A 21,676-nucleotide genomic window follows, 5' to 3' on the forward strand; every position below is an offset into this window, starting at 1 on the left:
TCTGTTCTTCCCACTCCTTCTTGAAAGGTCTCTTCTTGACTTCGCGGATGTCAACATGTCCACTTTCAACGCTATATGCATCTTTGGTGCTGTTTTGTTGTACAAGGGGAACAGACGTGTCCTCTGCACCATCACACTCATCGCTCACTATCATACTGTCTGGCTTGATCTACAGCAAAAAAAAAAAAGGAAAAAAAATCACATCTTTCCTTTATTTTCTCTTTTAGCCCTTCCGTATCTCTCTCTTCCTTTTACGCTGTATTTCACAGGTGTCAGAAAGGCATTTGTGTGCTCTGAATGTGGAGTGGAGGTGATGTTTGGTTGTTTTGAAGCACACCTGCCTGTCAGCAGTCTGAATACAGACGGAGACCTATTGATTTCTGCTTTATGAGGGATCTGAAGCTCATCTGTATGCCACGTACATTCAGAGAAAAGCACATCTGTTAGCTAATGCTCACAGTCTTTTCCAAAATTACAGTAGTGCTTATATGGACAAGGATATGAGGTACATCATAATGTAGTGTTAAAAGTGCTGTTAAATAGTTTTTGTAAAAAAAAAAAAGAGAGTGTTTGTTTGGGTAAGATAAAACTTCTCATCAATTTGTGTTGTTCTGAAGTCGTTGCATAACAAAAACTTCACATTGTAACAATTACTTTTGCAACAACTTCCATTTTTGGCTCCAAAAATGGAATTTTTCTCCCTCAGAGAGGTTCAGGTATAATCACGATAAAAAGCGTAGTTATGGTGTACTCAAGAAAAACAGCTCTCATTCCACTCCGCCTGCATCTCCAGCTTTTTGCTGCCCTCTGTGAGAGGTTGTGAATTCATTCTTAGCACAGGAGCTTAACATCTTTTGCATACATGAAAATGAGCGATAAGATTTTTCTTAAACTCAGCACTCGGGCGCTGGTATTTACAAGCGTTGGATTGCTGTCAGAGTTGTTCAGTTTTGAGATTTGTTCCCACCGGAGTGTCAAGCCAACACCTAGTGAGAGAGGGTCCAGTTTCAGTGCATTTATCTGCCAAATAAATTAGCTTAACCTGCTGAATCGTTGCTGCTCATGGGTCAGCGTTTTAGAATTTCATAAATAAATCATCAAAGATAATGAGGCATAAAAATGAAAAATTTGCTTTCAGTTAAACACTGTATTAAGATAATTCTGGCTAGTTAGCTTTAGCTTTAATTCACATAGTTCGCCAGCAGCATCTCTGCTAAAGTCCTGGATATGAAATGAAGTTCTGTTGTGAGGCGCTGGAGTGAAGTGTCACACTGTTGGCGTCAATGAAATAAACTGTGCAATATAATCACATGTAGTCTATTAGTAGGTGACAAAAATTACAAAATATTTCATTGTTATTAATACACAGTATATTGGTGAAAGTAGAACTACAGAGAGCTCTACAGTAGTCGAGATGCATGTCCTCTGTTTCATGCCTCTCTAGAAATCCAGCGGATTAGTCTAAACTTGGTAGATACAAGGAGATCAGCACTGGGTTGACTTTAATTGTAGTGTTTGGTGTGTAGGGAATGATGGTGGCGGGTTATATTACACCAGTAGGGTCAGTTGGTTCCAATAAAAAGAACTCTGAATGCTTCAGTTTTAATTTCAGGAGCAGTTTGGGAGCGATCTCTTCCGTTTCCAACAAAGCAACGTCCATGAACATGTGAATGACTTGACTGCATTAAGTCCTGACTTCAACCCAAAAGAACACGCAATGATTTAAACTACAAGCCAGACCTTCTTGTCCAACATCAGTGTTTGACCTTACAAATGTGCTTCTGAAAGAATGGTCAAACGTTTAAGTATGCTCTTACACTTTGTGGAAAAGTCTACACAGCTCATGTGGATTTATTGAAAAACATTCATTTCACAAACACAGTCCTGTCACAGCTTTAAAGTGTGTGTTGCTTTTGATGCTCTGCTAGTTTGAATAGTGCATGTGTGTTTGGATCAAAGTTGTGGAATTCGCAGTTTTCAACTGCGGCCAGGCCGGGACCATCACTTTTGCCATGACGTTGCTAAAACTTTGTATTTTTTATTTTTTTTTCCATTTCTAAGAATCAACTGAATGTCTGGGCATTGAGTTCCACTTCTCTGTTGGCGACTCCAAGTGGTCAGGTAATGAACAAAGTTTAACTGACTTGAATTATTGCTGTACTTATGTATAAACTTTAATAATAAAAGTGTTTTGTGTAAACTTTAGGGGGGGGGTTCATACAAGAATACATTAATGCTTTTTAAAGCATAGAATTAATTTTAGCTGTCTGTTGGGTTTTTTTAGAAATCAAAAATACTGAACATGATCATATTGGGGGGAAAGGAGGTATGTCTAAGTGTTGCATCTTCTTCCATGATTTGTGATGAAACTGGAATGAAACTGTGTCCCAAACGGAGTCAAACTGTTTTCTTAACTTACACAGAGTTATCTCTTTGACCCTTAGGCATCTGTTGCTGCTGTCAGTCTAAGATTTATTTTAAAGTCTTATCTTTTCAGCTTTGACACTTCTAAAAAAGACTTTGCTAAACTATTCTGGAGACATTGGGGGCAGACAGTTTAATTTATTACCTTTTTTTTTCTTTTTTTTTTATAAACACACTTGTCAAGCTGATCTTTCCAAATAACTTTGTGACATAAATATTAAAGTTTGAAGGGTAAGATAAAAGGAGGAAGTAACATTTTTGCCGACTGGTTCCAGGTGCTTAATTCTGTTGACTTAAGATTTGATTTTCGGGTGTTGTTTCAAGTTTTTATATAAGATGCATTGCAAATATTAGCTTTGGGTAAAGAAACACATTTTATTAAACTTCTGCAGAGTTACACAGATGCTGTGTGTAGTTCCTCCCTGGCAGGAACTCAAAACTGTAAACAAAGGTAGACTTAAAGCACAAGATTACTACAGCTGTTTGCATAATAGGACAGACTGATGAGTCTGGGAAGGCAGAACCCTCAGTGGCCACAATCCAACGCATTATTTGTTTTTCCCCTTAGAATACAAGTGAGTAGGATGGAAAGTTGCATAGTTGCTTTGGAAGACAAAGCCTTGAAATGCTGGCAGATTATTCTCCATGGTTACAAATGATGAATGTGTTCACTATCATCGTTTTATGAAGTAAAAAATTGTGAATTGTAGGAGCAAAAACTAATGCATTCAAACTGACAGCCAAAAATGTTGTGCTTCATAAAAATAAAAGTAATATCTGTTTGTTAGAAAGTGTATGCATAGTTGTATAACATGAAATTATTAAATGTCACAACAAGTTGGATCTGCTGTAATCTTTTAAAGTTTTGAGATTTTTATGACAACAGATACACGCCATGGAAGATGCCGCCAAAAAAAAACGTGGTTTACAAAGTATTCATCCTTCTTGAGTTTTTCCAAATGTTTGACACATGTAAGAGCCAATCAATGTGTTTTATTAGGATTTGATTAGATACATCCATTAAAAGCTATGATGCTGAACTGGAACCTGCTTTATAATCACATGTAGTCTATTAGTAGGTGACAAAAATTACACCTGAAACTGACTGAGAGGAGAACCCAAACAGCCGCCCAGAGACTGCAGAGTTAAGCAACTAAGATGTGTGAATCTGTTGACGGGATCATTCAGTGGTGCTCTTCACAAATCTGGCCTTCAAAGAAGAGCAGCAGGAAAAAGTAGTTGGTCTAAAAGCCCTTTTTCAGTTTGCCAAAAGCCGTGCTGAGGACACAGAAAACATGTAGAGGACAATTCTCTGGTTGGATGAGAGCAAAATTGAATTTTCTGGCCCACATTTAAAATGCTATGTGTGGTGGAAAAATGCCTAACTCCCTCTAACTGCTTCATCGCATAAAATCGCAATACAATACCTGGAAGTTTGGCAGCTTTTCCAAGACAACATGAACAACTTCGAGGGATATAAAAACTTTCTCAATGCACTATTTAGTTTCTACAGAACCCTTGATATTCTACACCTTAAATTTAAATCAGAGCCTTCTGTTATCTGACTCGGGTTGACTCACCTTCCTCAGAAACACACTCTGTACCTTACATTATTTCGTCAGTGTGTCGTTCCTGCACGCCGAGAGTGGTGTTATTTTGTAGATAGAGATCCAGGAAGGCACTGCTGAAGGGATTCATGTTCCGATGCATCGATTAATGCATTCTGTGCAGCTCCTGACCTGCAGCATGCGTTCCACTGTTGTTGGCCCTGTTGCCATGAAGATTCTGGGTTTCAGTCCCAGCTGAAGCTCATCTGTGTGGAGAAGATTCAACGCTTTCTGGGGTGTGCTCCGACTTCCTGCCACCTTTAATAAACACACATTAGGATAAATTGGCAATTCTGAATTACCCATAAGTGTGAGGGTGTTTGTGATTGATTGGTTGTCTTGTGTGACCTTGTGTTGCCCTGACAACGTGACATACACCACTTCAGGAACCAATACCCGCACTTCCCCAATAGATTAAGCAGATTAATAAATAGATTAATTGAAAGTTTAAAGTGTTTTCTCTTTTTTGTCTTTCTGTAAGTTCTGTTCTTTTGTGTTTTTTCTTGTGAAATTATTTTTATTCAAAAACCCAACTGATTTTTGGGAAGGATTCAAAGAAAAATGTTGCTTGTTTGCAAATATAAATCAGCAATTTAAACTGTGCTGGAAACACAAAAATAATGCTTAAATCCTACAGCAGCTCACTTTATCAGTATTAACCCAAAACATAAACTGTCAAGCAGCTACATCATATCCTGCAAGCTTTTGTTGTTGTGATCCCGATTGGAAATAAATTGCCTTTAGTTTTTCTGATAAAAGTATAAATGAATGTTCTTTGAAACCGGGAATGGTGACTTTACGTCTAAGGAGAGAGCTCTGCTGTAGCACAGTTTGATTCACTTACACGCACATAAACGGATAAAAGACCCAAATGAAATTAAAATTTCATATGCTGGGGACGATCGCTGTTAACAAAAGACAAGACCTGAAAGAAAAACCACTGAGTTTTCGAGACAAATGTCCCTTGTGTGCTTTATCTTCTGCCAACATTTTAAGAGTTTTGCTGGACACTTTCCAACTTGGCCTCAGTTAAATCCAAGAAATTACTGAGATTCAGACAATCTAATCGTGTCTGTCTCCCATTTTGTTCTCATTTCTTTGCAGGAGGAGAAAAATGTGAAAGAACGAAGCAGAAGAAGATGTGAGAGGAAAGAAAGAAGAGGTGAGGTGAAGGTGTGGGTTTTTCTCAAAGTTTCTTCTGTCATTATTATAGATTCAATGTTTTTGATCTTCCACACAATAGTCTGTTCACCAACATGCCATTAAAAAAGTCACTTTTCACTGCAATGGATTCAAGCTTTTAGTTTCTGCAGCAGACTACTTCTATCAAAGCCTTGAAAATGTTTTAACACACCTTGAATTTTTTTACTTTTTAATCACAGAGTAAGGTATGTAAAACATTGTAAGTACACTGACGTTTGTGTTTGTAATGAGTAGGAAGGCACCGATCCACTTTTTTCACTTGCAATACTGATATCTAAGATTAAGTATCAACTGATACCGATTCAATACAAAAAAAAGTGTTGAATGGACTTAAAATGTTTCTTTTTAACACATAGATAAATGTAATTAATTAGAAATTTATTTGATAACTATGTACCGACACAGCACACTCAAATACACCAATAGTTTCACAAGCTTGATTAAGACCTACAACTCCATTGACTTTGCCAAGACAAGTGCTAATTTTCCAAATATTATCAATTAAAAACCTTTGTTCAGAGGCTAGTTTTGAAGAACTTTTTTTTTTTTCAGGATTTGAGCATTTTAGTTTGACTCTGAGTGCCTAAGCGAGTTTACATGAAAATTCATATTTGTCTTTTCCCAATGGGCAACCTGTTCATATAGCCTCAGGCTAAGAACCTTTACAAGCCAGACAGCCCATCAAAATGAGTGATAAGTGAGACATTGTAGAACAGGCACCTGCCTATGAGGCACCATTTGTTTGCTTTGGCTTTTTTTCACTGCTTACCACATGTCAGCACTGACAGAATGCGATTTCACTAAAGTCAAAAAGTGCATCCTGCGAGAAGTGTTTAGACACAAACTAAAACAATCAGTAAAAATATATTTTTTTTTCCCAGACACCTCATTTCAAACCTCGATGCAAACTTGCCACAAATGCAAATTTGCAAATGCAAATTTGTGGCAAGATGAGATTGTAACATCGTTCGTTCGTTGTGTGTCGTCCTTTTGTTCCAATGGCTTTCAAAGGCTCACATTGCCTTCACACGCATTTAACATAGCCGTTTGCTCAATTTAATACCCAGATATGCACCATTTCTTGGACATGAAAAATTCCTCCACAGGTCACCTAAACCTCACACGTTCTCCACGGCTGCAGAATCAACTTGCACATTCTTGCTGCCAATGGGAATTTCTGAAACACAGAAGTATGAGGAAGAAACACGGCAAGCCACAAAATAAATCTTAGATTGGGCACCAGAGAAACTAAAAGTCAGCGCAGAGAGAAAAAAAATAATAATATATATATATATATATATATATATATATATATATATATATATATATATATATATATATATATATATATATATAAAAAAAAAAAAAAAAATATATATATATATATATATATATATATATATATATATATATATATATATATATATATATATATATATAAAAAATATTCTGGGGCTGTTGCTCATTCATCCAACCTCACAAACAGCAGAGTTACAGAGGAAGGTGAGGCAGACGTAAGAAAAGAAGTGAAGACGACGAGGATTTCATTCGGCAGAGAGATCACAGCTATCTATTTACAGATTAACATTAGCTCAGGCTGTGTATGTGTGTGTGTGTGTGTGTGTGTGTGTGTGTGTGTGTGTGTGTGTGTGTGTGTGTGTGTGTGTGTGTGTGTGTGTGTGTGTGTGTGTGTGTGTGTGTGTGTGTGTGTGTGTGTGTGTGGCGTGTTTGCATGCATGCAGGCACCAGCACTAACATTGCCACACAGCTATTCACTTGCACATACACACACATCAAACACGGTTATATCCCGTGAACAAAAGAGAAACAAATGACCAGGCTGCAGTTTGTGGTTGATTATTAACTGTAGGTACATCTGTGTCAGGGCTGCATTTGTTCAAAAGGCTTTCTTGTCATGACAACTGAACCGTCAATTATATTTGAGAGATTATAGGGATGAAAATATGGTGGAAGTAAAAAAAAACCTAGAGGAGTTTCCTTCAGTTTTTAAACCTCTTTATTTCCCTTTCGTTTTGCTGACGGCTGAACCGCAGAAAAATTCACCTTCCTGCTGAACTCCAATTGGACTTCATAAAAAATGCATAAGGGGAACAACAAGACCAACAAACAAAAGAATTACGGGGAAATGAAATTTGTGCCACAATATCGAATATTTGTTTTTTGAGTTGCAAAAGTCACGTTGGATATTGTGCATGCAGCTAAAAGAAACAGAGTCACAAAAAGGAAAAAAAAACACCAGGAAGAAGGCCGTGCAGGTCAGACAACACCATGTCCCTCTTGGTGTGTGAATTTTTAATCTCCATCACTCAAATCCCAATCCTGACCCACCCACGCCACAAAAATGTGAAGCGTAAATAAAAGTAGTAAATTCTGCAGAAAGTTTTGGTTTTGTTGTGCCACCGCAAGATTAAGATCTGGAGAGGCGTTGCTGGAAACGTCTGAATATGTTCTGTTGCTGAACTGAAAACAACAAACGCCAAAGGACAACCACAACGCTAAAATTATTCATGACTGAAAAAATAAACACAAGTGTGTTCTCCCAGAACTCCCTCTAAACTTTTCTTTCTCAGCCTGCTTGGTCTCAGTGCGTTGTGTTCTCGCATGAACAAGGTCATGAGTCAAATAGATTCCTTCCGCAATATGCTAACTAACATTTTCATATAAGGCGATGGTTCGAGGTCTTGTCCTTTGAAATGAGATCTTCGTCCATCCACCACATGTTTGCCTTCAGGGGCCGGAGAGCTCGAGATATTAAAACGTGACAAAGTGAAGTCTGTCTGATGCTTTGATGAGCTGAATGGTGAAGTAAATGCAAGCTAATAACAATAAACCTTATATGGTGATTGCTTTTTTTAAACTTGAAATGTTTTATAAAACTCATATTTTGAAAAAGAGAAAAGGGGTTATTTGCCCACTATTAGCTAAAATCCACAAATACTTGAAACCCTTTCTAAAAGTGCGTATAACTAACTTTTCGGTAGCTCAAAAATCAAATATCTACACAGTGGAAACCGTTTCGGCTGTACTTCAAAACCCACTCTACCGATCTGCTCTTCAGCCAATCAGCACCCAGAAAAGTGGAACTGTGCTGCAGGATTGGTTCTTTGCAAACACCAGACAACAACGTGTGGAAATGCAGTTTGCCAGTGTTTCAGCTTTCCAAGCAGCATTTTGTTTTGATTTTATGCAAATAATTTTGAATTCGTGAATAGGTGGGAGTTCACTGTGTTAACTTATGAAACATAAATGGTTTTTAAGTATGATAAACATTTTTTTAATACTGTACACACCAGGTAGCGGATTATGTTAAAGTTAACACCCAAATAGAATTTTACCATCAGTAAATTAAACAGTAAAGTTTATTTTACTGTTTTAAGGAATCTGGATTGCCTTTTATCATGTCATGGTGAAAATTTAAAACGCCTTGATCAGATTTGAAATGACTCAATGATTCTCAAGCAGAAGCTTTTTTTAAAACACAGACTGAGATTTGAAAAAGGTGTTTTAGTCAAAACACACATTAGGACCTCCAGAGATTGAGACAAGGATTAAAAAACACACAGAGAATCCAGTCTGGTTCAATCTGTATCTAATCAGTCTCTCACTACAGATTCTTTAAAATACACTTTGTAAAATCTTATCTCATATTGTATATTCTACCCTTTACATCTCTGTTTTGCATATTTAATATTTTACAGTAAATAGCGTGTACTCTGTGCATCATGGCTAACCTCCTACAATTTCAATACATCTATCTCATTAATGTTGTTTTGCTTTTTTTTTCTCTTCAAATAAATGTCCTGCTGCGTTGTTTAGAGAGAGAGAGAGAAAAAGAGTCTTTCTCCTGGCATGAATTCCAAACAAGCCACACTTACTAAGTATGTTTCCAACTGAACTGTTATGAACTTTAACATTTAACATGCTAACTGAGTTCTGTAGAGTCTGAAATGTTGCTCTTGGGTATTTTGCAATTTCTCTTAGTATTGCATGCTCTGACCTCGATGTGATCGTGCTGGGACATCCACTCCAGGGAAGGAGTGAAATCTACCTTGAATGTTTTAGGCTTATGAAAATAAAAAATTCCAAGGGCTCATAAAAATCCTTCCCAGGCTGATGGCCAGCAGCATTTTCTCTTCGAGATCGTTGCCGATGTATTTTAATGCTCTTCAGTTTAGCTTTATCCTACACCAATTCAAAAGAGAGGATATCCAGAAGAAAGTAACATCAGTTTTAAGTCGAAATCACCACGAGGTGCAACCAGGCTGCTAAATGCTGTTTTTATAAAGGATGAATTGTTAGCCAAGAGATCAGTCATCAGCTTTTTACTTAGTTTCTTCATTCCCACAGAAGCACATACTCCTTCATGTGGCCTTGTAGTATTTGTCAAATGGATACTGTTCCGTATCAAATGTTATTCACTGTTCATTGCAATTACCTAATTTTAAAAGATTTGTTATGAGAAATGATAACAAATGTTTTCTAGATTCGGCTACATCCGTATCTTCTATCCACCACATTAGGATCCGTTAATCCAAGTGTCCTTGGCTTTCTGTAAGCGGTGATCCCAGAAAAATCACCTGCAATGCTTTTTATTTTTGATCACACAGAGAAAATGTTAGCGCCAGCTGCAAGCAGGGTCTTTGTTATTTTCTTTATCATTGAAAGTACTCCTGGCTCAGTGTTTCTGAGCTTTCCTGCACAGATCCATACTGTGTGTTTTCGCGTATTGTCTGCTGTTCTCTCAAACTGAACAAAATTCTGCTTGATGTCTTGTAAAAGGGGAGTCATTCCTGTCATGTTTCCTGTTTTTGTTCTTTTTGTTGTTGCTAAAAAAAAAACAACTTGAGCATCCAAATTCAGCTTATATGAAACTTACATTTGACTTGTAATTTAGTTAATTAATCTGTAGCAGTCATATGTACCAGTGAGGGAAAAAATGTGTCGCAAATAAAACTAAACCTGTCCGTCCTTATCACATTGTCACCATGGCGACATACACTTTTCTTTTGCAGGGACAGGAAAACTGGTTATGGTTCACATGTCGATAAAAGAAAGACTCAGGATGTCTTGCACTTTTCAGATTTTTTATTCATATAAATGTATATATTATTACCATATAATATTTTCCTTCTACTTCATAATTATGCACTACCTTGTTTGGATCCATCAAATAAACTCGTAATGAGAAATACTGATGTTTGTGAAACAATTCAAGAGCCATGTTAAGTATTTTTTCCACTCCTAATAAATTTATTTTTTTCCTCTTTAAACATGTTCAACTGGGAATGACTGAAATTATGCTGCACTGAAGACTGAGAGCTAAAGGGCAGTTATGCTATATGTAATGAAATCTTTCAGAATTTTATGTCTACTATAATCACCAAGACGCGGCGTGCAGCTGAGCACACACCACGGCTGTGAGCACGTCACCCTCGCTCGCAGCAGATGAAATGAATGTGTTTATGCGGTACATAAAAGCTGTCATCGTTTAAGTCGCAGCCAGGTACAGAATCTGATGTCAAATTATAGCACACGACAGGCGTCACCGTAAGCAGACTCGAATTGTGAATCCATTTGACTTGATTCACCTGCCAAAAGATGATGGGGGGGGGGAAGAAAAAGAATGATTTTTTAAAATTTATTTTAACAAAGGAACAAACCCCTCCAGATTCTTTCACCAGCCTGAGAGCGCTCCATCTCTCCTCCGGCAAACACAATTGTTTTTATTTTTAAACCGTGATTTTTAGGAATAAATACAGATTAGATGAGAACAGCTTTATGATGTTCACAGAGGAGGTCGTTTAGCCCTCACTCTATGCCTTTATGGTTTGCATTTGTGCCCCCAGTGTCGCCAGTTTGGTTAAATATCTTGTTAGAACAAAGTTCCCTTTTTAAGAACGAATTATAAATAACTGTGACCTGATTACTTGGGACCTAATTTCTAAAACGTGGTGTGCGTTATGTTGAAAGGACCTGAGCCTTATAATGGACGCGCTCGTCTGCCTTTTCTTGCCCTCTGCCTCTTTGTTGTTCAATCAGCAGTTGTTTATCCACTTCGCACCAGCTCCTCTGCCTCGCCCTGAATGATGGCAGGTGTTAGTAGCATCCTTCTCCTCGTGGCATTTAGCTTTGAGTGGCAGGATAATAAGACAGAGGCGTGAAGCATGGACAAAAATAGCTTCAGGCTGCACTTTTAAAAGATGAAAAACATGCAGTCTGTGTCTGTTTCACATGCATATTTTAGTTTAAAGCGCTGGGATCAAAGCCTGGTGGGTTGTTTAAGCACAAATGGTGATACGGATGAGGTGAGCTCGGCGCGCACCAGACAAATCCAAAGCGGCACGGAATGGCGTCCGCAGGGAAAACACTTAACGTCCCTGGGGTGTGAAGCGCAGAGATTGTTCATCATGTATGATGTAAGAAATGTCACAGCACTTGTTTGCAGAAGTCCCACGAAGGATCAGCGGGGAGGAAGCGTGTTCTTTTACGGCCCAGCTAACTGATTTCTTTAATTTGGTTATTTTTAAACGACCGTCAGTGCCTCATTCATTTGGCAAATGCAGGCTTTTAAACACGCTTCAGATTTTTCACGCTAAAAAAGAACAGAGATTTTAAAGTTAAAAAGCAGAAGTTTTTAAACATACTGTATAAAAATACGCTCTCTGACATTAAATCAGACTAAAATGTTCATATTTTAGAAAAGTTAGGATTACCAAATGTACTTCTGTTTGCTAAACGGCAGAATTGTGAGAGATTTTCAAAAAATTCTCAATCTAGAGAGAGAGACAGAGATAAGAAAAAGTTCAAACCATCTCTAACATCCATCATAATGGATCATATCCCCTAACCACACAGCCAGAAGAAGAGCAGCAAAAGCAAATGAGGTGGATTAGCAGTGGATGTCATAACAGTCATGAACAGTGGCGGGTACCACTAACTATGTGCTAACCATGAAACATTAATCATAAACATTCATAATACCAATGCTAAAGCACAACAAAACACAGTATTTAGCAGACACTAATGCTAACGTGCTAACTTTAATTTAAATGATATTGAGCATCAATTAATTTTGACATCATAACTGACATTTTCTATAATGCCTTTATGTTTGTATGATGTTCTCTACTGTCTGTCTTTTATTTTGTTCCTGCATGTTTCTTGTTTGAAATAAAGTTACAGGGGAGGAAAGTGAGAAAGAGAGAGAGAGAGGGAGGAGAGGAAACGCAACAGCTGCATAAACTGGCTTTGTCCACTTCAAAATAAGAGCATAAATATAAACATGTAACTACCTGATGAATTATGAACAGTCAATAACCACAACTTCAAAACAGATGTTGAGCTTCAGCAAATAAAAGGTTAGAAAACAGCCAAGCAAATTTTTTGTTCTTTTAGAATTATCAGAAAAAAAATCATTTAGGGGAAGCTGTGTGTGATAAATATTTTTAAAGTTAGTAAAACAAAAAAAAATAGCTTTGATATCAACATTAGTGGAAGTGTGCCTTCCACTGGCAACAGTCTTCAGTCAGAGACGCTTGAGATTCATTGCATGACTGACTGCTACTGGACGTCCTCCCTGTCCGCAGCAGCCCCTTTCACAATGATGTTATAAAAAGTTACTTAAGATATTAGTTACGTCAGCATTTAATTTCCTTTAGGGACAAATAAAGTATGTTTGAATTGAATTTTGAATTGAACACTTATTCCTAATTTGTGGAAAAGGTTTGATAAACATTAGACATTTTAAGAACCTTTTCGCTGCTGTGCTGTGTTGATAATCTGATGCCAAACTGTCAATGTAACAGGACATAAAACACATTAAAAATGTTGCATTTATTGGTTAGTACTCCTCTGTTATCAGTCAGTGGGGTGTGAGATGGGTTGGGTTGTTGAACCAACAAATCTCCTCCCTCACTGCTTCTATAGATAACAGCCAAACAACTGAAAATACTTTAAAAAAAAAAAAAAAAAGCAGCACCAGTTTGTCCACAGCTTTCAAGGAGACACTTTCTAACACGATGACTGACGCAGAATCTTTGTAAGTACGAAAATGCTCTTGGTGTGTACTAAGTTTAACTTCACTGAATGGGAGGAATATAGGGGAGTTTCTAATGTGTTTCAGGAATAAGCCGCCGACAGATGGTGAGAGTGGTGGTCTTAAAAAGAGCAAAAAGAAGCAAAAGAGAGAAAATGCTTGGAGACCAGAGGGAGCCAGAGACCCATTTGCTATGGTTAGTGTCTCTTCAGAAAAAAGCAAATATTGTTACACTCACTTCAACTGTAAAGAAATAACTTTGGTGTGCCTTTTTTTTCTTAAGTCGAGTTTTTAGGGTTAAACGACGATGCTTCTCTGCTCAGCTGTACTCATGCTGACATGTTTTGCAGCTGGTCAGTCGAGCTCAAGGTTTTTGTGCTAAATTACAGTAAAGTGTCCTTCCTCTTTCGTGCTCTTGGCCAGCTGGATTCTCTGCCAGAGAAGGAACAGCAGGAGATACAGAAAGCCCTTCATCTCTTCTCTCTGGGCACCAGCTTGCCTAAGACCCTGCAACAGGCCAAAAACCACACCTACCGCTTCTGGGACACGCAGCCCGTCACCAAACTGGGTAAGCAGAAAGTCATCCTGTCATGATGGTTCTGTAGATCAGAAGTTTAAATAAGATGATTCACTGTAAGGTTTTTGTTAACTCAGGAAAAAGGGTAAATTACATTCATATTACTGATCAGAGCAGATGAATAAGCTAATTTTTCTTACTTTGGAGAGAGACAGCTTTCCTTATTTTGGGTTTTATGCTAATACTTTGCGAGATAAATAGTCACTTGGATGTAGCCTGAAAATGAACGAAAACATGGCTAAAGCAGTTCTAGGCTAAACAATCTGCCAGACGGTTTGTAGTTTGTTTTCTTAGTGGAAACAGAGTCAGAAGAGAGAAAAACAGCTTTTTAAACTCCACATGCCACCTCATGGTCTTAGATTCTAATCATGTGGATTAGAAATTGTCTTGCTGCTGGTTCGCCATTTAACTCTTGGCTAAACAGCAGAAACATGTCCTGTCATGTTTTAGGGTTTTATTAGGGGCCCAAAGAAAGACAGCCGCTGGTAGTGAGTTGAGAAGTTTAATCAAAAATGATAGGAAGACTAACAAAACTTTGGAGGAAAACAAGACATGGAGTATGAGCAGAGTCAGAAGAAAACATAGGGAAATAGGTAGACAGAGAGAAGGCTGATAAAACAGAGAATCTGAGGAGGAAAATCAACATCCAGAGGGATGAAAGATTAACGCTAACTTGAGAAAATTCACAAATAAAATGCAAGAATAAACTAAGAACTGAGTTCAAGAGGATGAACTGAAATGGCAAGACCAAGGCCGAACACGGATAAACAATAAAATAATCAAAATGCAAACGCAGATGAAAACCAAAACACCTCCAGAACCTTGGCATGTCATGAACTGTAATGAATCGTTATATCCTTGATATAGATATTTATGCATGTTTACTTTAAAATCATCAGAGCAATGATATGAATTTTTGATCTGCGCAGCGGAGCAGCTGCTGGTTCTGTTAACCATTAGAAAAGGTCTTGGGGTCGAATCCCAACCTGGGGTCTTTCTGCATGAAGTAAACAGGTTCTCCTCTTCTACTCTGTGTTTCTGGCTTCATCGCACAATCAAAAAACATGACTGTTAGGTTAATTAGTCTCTGAATTATCCTTGTGTGTGTGTGTGTGTGTGTGTGTGTGTGTGTGTGTGTGTGTGTGTGTGTGTGTGTGTGTGTGTGTGTGTGTGTGTGTGTGTGTGTGTGTGTGTGTGTGTGTGTGTGTGTGTGTTTGTCCTGTGTGTCTCTGTGTTGCTCTGTGTTGGACTGGTGACCTGTTCAGGGTTTACCCCCCCTCTCATCCAGTGACTTTTAGAGACCCCATCAAGGATACATGGAAATTGATAATAGAAGGATGGACATAAATTCAATTTATTAACATAATTTCATTCATAAAAAAAAAAGATTTTAATTAAAAAGGAACTGTGAAGTTTTTTTTAATTTCCTTTTTGTAAAAAACAAAAAACTGGATACGGCTTCACCTTGAACCTGGAGAAGTGGGACACTTTAGAGCTACAAAAATAAAAATAAAAAACTGACTGAAGTGGTGTTGTGACTCATGAAGCATGTCACTACTATGTTCACCTAGAGAGGTGGCTTTGCAAGTCGCAGTTCTTCTCAAATCTCACGCTGTCTAAGAAATGATCAGAACTACAGTGGCAAGGCCATATCACTCATTACCCAACAAAAGGTTTCACGTTCTTGAAATCAGACATGAAAACTGCGAGGATAGCTGCGATAGAGTCATTAGTGGAAGCAGACGGCAGACTCAGGCACCGAGTCGCCTTTGGGCTCTGTAAGCCACAGCCGACGGGGCCTGGGGAACCGCAACAACCAGCGTGGACAGAGTCCAGAACAGCTGAGACGGGAACGCTCCCAAACAGAGCCAGACTGAGTCGATTTAGGGCTGTGTTGTCTTTTCTCCTCCGTCCCCTGGAATTGTTTCCGTTTTCGTCACTATTTTGTTGTCATTTTCCGTACGCATGGCTAAGGATGATGGTAGGCGAACTTCATCTGGTATGGTTTGATTTCACTCAGGTGACCACGTTACGACTCATGGCCCAGTCGAGGAGGTGGACGCCAGCATCCGGAGCGAGCCATGCTTACTTCCTCAGGGATTCTCCTGGGATACTCTGGACTTGAGCAGTCCTTTTGTGGTAAATCACCCACCAGCACTGGTTCAATAACTCCAAACCTGTCTGAAACTCATCAACAGGAAAGCCAAACAAAAGCTGCCACCTTACATATTTCTATGGCATAAATTATCCAAAAATAGCAAATGTATTCAGTGAACTTTTTCACTTTGTCACATTTCTACACAAACGTTCATGTATTTGGTTGTAATTTGATTTCTGTTGATCTCTACAGCCTCTTGACTACATGTGTATTTATTGATCTTCAGATTTTCTCAGTTTAGACCAGTGGTTCTTAACCTGGGTTCGATCGAACCATCTAGTCTAGTCTAAATCTGCTCCTTAGTCGCATATTTTCGGGGTTGCTACTGCCTCTAGTGGCGTGGGGATGGTAACACAGCTAATATAATTACATTACTAAATCAGAATACCGCAAAGTATTTTGTGTGTCGGCGTGGGGGTAGGGGGGATAAGAAGGGTTCGGTGAGTGCGTATATGAAACGGGGGGGGATGAAAGGTTAAGAACCACTGGTTTAGACGGATGTAAGGCCTTAATAGAGCAGCTGGAAAAGCTGGTTGTAATGTGACAAAAAAATGCGAAAACGTTTAAAAGGCATGACTACATTTTTAAGGCACTGTAGTTCTGTTGTTTCCTTGACAACCTGTGTTATAGATAGACTTGTTTACCAGATATGGTGCTGCTCACTCTGGTGGACAGTTTTAAAATCATGACCCAGCCAAATAAAGTTAAAAAAAAAAGTTTTATTGTCCGGTTTTCTTCACAGTTGGGAGAGCTGAGCCATTTGCTAAATGAGAATTACATGGAAGAAGATGACAACACAATCAGATTTAACTTTTCTCCTGAGTATCTACTGTGGTAAGCTGCTCTGTTTAATAGCACCTTATCAATCAATTTTTAAATATTTATGCAGTCCATTTAATAATCCAGTGGGCTTTTTTGTTTCAACCTACCCCAATTAATGTTCAGTTGAGATCGTTCGACAGATCCTAGTCGGTCTGTCACAGCCCAATAAATTCAGCTTGTGTGTTGTAATCTCCTTCTTTTTAGAGCTCTGCATTGATTGCTTTCCAACCCTGTGGGCCACTAGCAGCAAACCATTTAACACTTACTTTGAATTTAATATTTGTCATTAGTTTTAGAAGAGCTAGAGCTGACCATTGGTCCCTGAAGATAGAAAAAAAAAATCATGTAGAAATACAGCGAAAGAGAACATGTTTTTCAGAGACATACTTAAGTGTCACTGATCTCCTCCTAAGGGCTTTACAGCCTCCAAACTGGCTGCTCCAGTGGAACTTGGGCGTGAGAGTAGACGCAAACAAGAAGTTAGTCGGTTTCATTGCTGCTGTACCTGCTGATGTTCGCATTTACGAGACGTGAGTAGCTCGTAAATTCGTTAAAAGATATGTGTGTGTGTGGGGGGGGGGGGGAGGTGTGTGTGTGTGTGTGTAAAACCAAAGTCAAGAGCCTGAAATCTGTCTTGCAGGAAGAAGCGGTTGGTGCAGGTCAGATTCCTGTGTGTTCATAAGAAACTGCGCCTCAAGCGGATGACGCCGGTTCTGATTCGGGAACTTACCAGAAGGGTCAACCAGCAGGGGGTCTACCAGGCTGTCTATGCAGCTGGCACAGTGTTGCCAACACCAATAAGCTCCTGCAGGTAACTACTGCACATGACTGAGTCACATTAAAGTAAATTCAAAGCACAATCGTAGCCATCAGTTATTTAAAATCGCATTTTTTTATGTGTACATGCAGGACGTTGTCTACATTTTTACCACCTTTGACATTTTCAACATGACTGATACAAATTTCATGTGTTTTATTAAGGTTTGGTGTAATACACCACAGATTAGTGGATAATACTAAAGGAGATGAACGAAATCTGAAAAGTGTGGCACACATTTGAAATGTGTAGCGTGCCACAAGCCTTTGCAGGAGACATAGGAGAAGAAGGTGCTTCCTTCACCTTCTAGCACAACAAACCTACATTTTCAGCAAGATCTACTATAATTTTGTTTTTTGTCCTTTTTTTAATCAAAGCACCTTTTACGTGTCAAAATACCAAGCTAAAGATCAGGCCAAATCAAATTGCAACTAAGTGGAGAGATTAGATTTTTATTTTCACTGGCTCTGTCATCCAGTGTGATTGATCCTGCATCATTTTATAAGAAAAACTGGCAAACATTCAGTTTCTACATGTGCAAAGCCAAAAGAGTTGGAGCTCAGATAGTTGGAAAAATCCATTATATAAAGTATTAGTACTTACAAAGTATACACATTCTGACAATCACGTAATGTTTTACTTTCACTCAAAGTTTATGCAGCATAATCCAAGGTGGCAGAAACTTCTTCAAGGCTGTAAATGTAATTTGTGATAGCCTTACTGTTTGGTGATCTCACTGTATGTACGGTATTTTTCCTCTGAAGCAACATCTGCCTTTGTCATCACTGATATAAACTAATGAATCCTCTCAGCCAGTGGCATCGCCCTTTGAATCCCCGTAAGCTAATGGAGGTCAACTACCCCGGTCTAAAGCAGAACATGAATCTGCAGCGAGCCTTGAAGTTTAACCGCTTACCTGAGGTTAGTGTGTGCTGCCATCTAGAGACAAACATGTGTTACTGCTACTGAAGGGACAGATGTGTTTTAGACTGTAAAAAATAACCTAAGAGCACTTATTTAAGCAGTAAAGTTTTCTTAAATATTTTTTTTTCCAAGGTGACAAAGATAAAGGGCCTGCGTCCTATGACTGAAGCAGATGCTCCAAGGATCCTGTCATTACTTGAGAAAAATCTCTCCAACTTCCACCTCAGCCCTCTCTTATCGCTGCAGGAAGTAGAGCACTGGTACTTACCGAAGGAGAATGTGAATGACACCTACGTGGTGGAGGTCTGACCTTCTTCTATCTGTACTTTAAATTCCTTTGAATGGAGAAAAACTTTTTTGTTAAGAATTTAAGTTGTGGTGCGGTGGTAGAAAAATTGATTGACCTTCCGTTCCTCGCACACAGGCGGACAATGGTACTCTGACTGACATGGTGAGCTTCTATACCGTCTCCTCCAGGGTGCTAAACCATCCAGTTCACACCGGTCTGAGAGCCGCTTGTCTTCTGTACGCCGTCTGTAATGCCACTGGGGTGGCTGACCTCATGGAGGACACACTGGTTCTGGCTAAATCTGTGAGTTTATCTGAATATAAGCATCTCTGATTTAACAAGCAGTGCTGTGAAAAATGCCCACACTTTTCTTTTTTTTTTTCCTTTCACAAACAGAAAGGCTGTGATGTCTTCTGTGCTCTTGATGTGATGGATAACATGAGCTTCTTGGAAAAGCTGAAGTTCACCATCAGCGATAAGAGTGTCCATTACTACCTGTACAACTGGAAGTGTCCTCTCATGAGCCCGGACAAGGTACTGACCACTGTAATGTCTCCACTTGCCAAGAGACACTTCTGTCTGTCAGGTCCTGTAATGATCTTTCACCCCTTTCATTTCCGATAATGCTGTCAAAGGCTCGAGTCATCTTGGAACTACAGTTTTTTTAGGCTTGAGATTATTTATTACAAACCAAATTGAAAGGGAAGATACATTGGGTAAAATTGATTTTTAAAAAACTATGAAAGTGGTAAGAAAGCTTGGATGTTTTTTTAATTTATTACACATAAAAATTAAAAACACAGCAGTTTGGACATCAGTCATACACACCTTTTGTAATTTGCTTGCACCAGAGCATCTGATTCCTTTCTTGTTTAGCCATTTGATGCAGATTCTAATTGCTAAGTCTCAGGCCATAATCCTGTTGACAGACCAGGTTGAGCCAAACTTCAACCTTCAGACAAAGCTTCACATTTGACTCTAGTTATTTAGTGTACAGATAATGGTACACAGGGAAGATGAGCCCAAATCTTCACACCTTCGCCACCATGCTGGACAGTTGGCCTGAGGTGTTTGTTGATATTTTCTCCAGGCATGGTGCTGTGTAACGTGGGAAGACTTCTCTACTTTAGTATCATCTTTCCATAGATGTTTGCCCAGTCGTCTTGCGACTGATTTAAATTTGTTTTACATATCTACATTTTGATAAGCTAAACTTCTTTAGGGACAAGCTCTGATGACAACCATCCAAAGGAAGCAACATTCTCCTGTTCCTTCCTGTGGATAATTAGGGGGGTTGCATCAGAAATGGCATCTAGCTAAAACGTCTGCCAAGTCTGTGTGTACGCAGCTGGGGAGGCGAAGACTACTGTGCGGCAGAAACTCTGTGGAGGGAGGTGCTGCACGGACAACAACTGTTGTAAACATTGACATACTCTGTGAGAACTCTAAAATTCTGACTTCTTGGGTTTTGCAGTTTCTCTGAGTATTCCATAGTATGAATTGGGGTGAATTTGCTGAAAAGCCAACCTGCAGGTAGAAAAGCATCTGCATCGAATGTTTTTCTGAAAATGATGGAATTTGCACATTTAAGAAATGGTCTTATGATCTTTCCCAGGCTAATAGCAATAACTGCTTCTCTAAGGTCATTGACACTTATATTGAAGTCTCTCCTCCTGTTGGAGGAGGAGAGACATAAAGGTGTGTGTGTGTGTGTGTGTGTGTGTGTGTGTGTCTTACTCCAGACCCTTGACTGGAGTAAAATCAACTGGTGCAGTTAAAGTAATGTGTATTCTTTTTTATTAGTCTTGCTATGCCAGCCTTTAATGATTCTGTGGCTGCAGCAGTGATAGTTTGCAACCATCCACACTAACAAGGTGTTTATTTTACAGGTCAGTCTGGTGTTACCCAACTAATCTGACGCATTGAAGACGGAATGATCTGCATCACTACCTGTGCTTTCAGCATTCACTATGATGTACAAAATTAGAAAAAAGGAAAAGTAACTGAAGGAGCAGTTGCAGTCAGATGGATTCATCTATTACATTGTAATGTCTGTGTTTGTGTGTTTACATGTGAATGCACGTGTGTGAGACTGTGCGTGGGTATAATTATCAACATCAAAAGCCCTGTGGTTGTAATGTTACCATGATCAGTCCTAAAACTGCATTAACCACTGACTAAAGCTCCAGTTTTAGAATGTCAAGAATAAACAACCATGTAAAACTCATCGTTTAATTCAGAAGACATGTTAGACCAAAGGAAAACATAATAAAATCCTTACTGTCCTGAAAACCTGAACGTCTAAAGCGTATAATTTTGTTATTTTATTTCTGCAAAAGAGGCAAACAATCCTGGTTAGAGCTTTCAGTAGTTAATAATTGCATAAAACAGTAAATCTAATCGCTGTGTAATTGTTAGACTGTGTGAACCAACCACAAACCAAATGCCACATGTTGCATATTGTTTTAGTTTGAGCAGTAGGGTGCGCTACAGTATAATATAGGCAGGTTTTGCATCTGAATGTACTAGAAACCAAAATAAAGTTTGGATTTGGATAGTGACACACAATGAAGTGAGAGAAAAAGACACATAAGCTAAACAATATGCATTAAGCAAATATCAGCAATAGAAAGTACATTTATTGTACAACTACAGAGATTTATCATTTCAGTAACAGGTCAAAGACATACAATATATGTTTTGTTTTCTTACTTGTTTCAAGCAGTATTAATGTAACTCAGGCCAAATGTAATTCTAGATATTGTTACGGCTTTCCAAACTCTTTAAGGATTGAGCAAT

The 21,676-nt window shown here is 38.6% G+C and overlaps 1 protein-coding gene across 3 annotated transcripts; it reads left to right on the forward strand.

Moving 5' to 3' along the window:
- Positions 1–706: 706 nt before the first annotated feature.
- LOC103481311 (glycylpeptide N-tetradecanoyltransferase 1-like) lies at positions 707–21,169 on the forward strand. 3 transcript variants are annotated; one of them, XM_081600661.1, is made up of 13 exons: positions 707–2,121; positions 5,136–5,193; positions 13,378–13,486; positions 13,714–13,858; positions 15,888–16,006; positions 16,768–16,859; positions 17,261–17,377; positions 17,488–17,658; positions 18,477–18,585; positions 18,721–18,891; positions 19,013–19,180; positions 19,274–19,411; positions 20,767–21,169. In XM_081600661.1, the coding sequence occupies exons 3-13, from the start codon at positions 13,484–13,486 to the stop codon at positions 20,788–20,790; spliced, it is 1,257 nt and encodes a 418-aa protein (XP_081456787.1). In that variant the 5' UTR covers positions 707–2,121; positions 5,136–5,193; positions 13,378–13,483; the 3' UTR covers positions 20,791–21,169. The 3 variants fall into 3 exon arrangements, with proteins under 3 accessions (XP_081456787.1, XP_081456788.1, XP_008434931.2); XM_081600662.1 differs by lacking the exon at positions 707–2,121 and having other exon boundaries at positions 4,906–5,193; XM_008436709.2 differs by lacking the exons at positions 707–2,121; positions 5,136–5,193 and adding an exon at positions 10,358–13,293.
- The last annotated feature ends 507 nt before the right edge of the window (positions 21,170–21,676 follow it).

This window comes from Poecilia reticulata, chromosome 19 (genome assembly GCF_904066995.2).
Source record: "Poecilia reticulata chromosome 19, P_reticulata-male-v2, whole genome shotgun sequence".
NCBI lineage: Eukaryota > Metazoa > Chordata > Actinopteri > Cyprinodontiformes > Poeciliidae > Poecilia > Poecilia reticulata.

What these genes read in the sequence shown, in the direction of transcription:
- LOC103481311 (XM_008436709.2), top strand. Translation starts at nt 13,274, where the DNA reads ATGACTGACGCAGAATCTTT. An exon ending in ACTTGAGCAGTCCTTTTGTG is followed by an intron (nt 16,007 to 16,767) that starts GTAAATCACCCA and finishes TTTTCTTCACAG; the next exon opens with TTGGGAGAGCTGAGCCATTT. An exon ending in CTCTCATGAGCCCGGACAAG is followed by an intron (nt 19,412 to 20,766) that starts GTACTGACCACT and finishes TTTATTTTACAG; the next exon opens with GTCAGTCTGGTGTTACCCAA.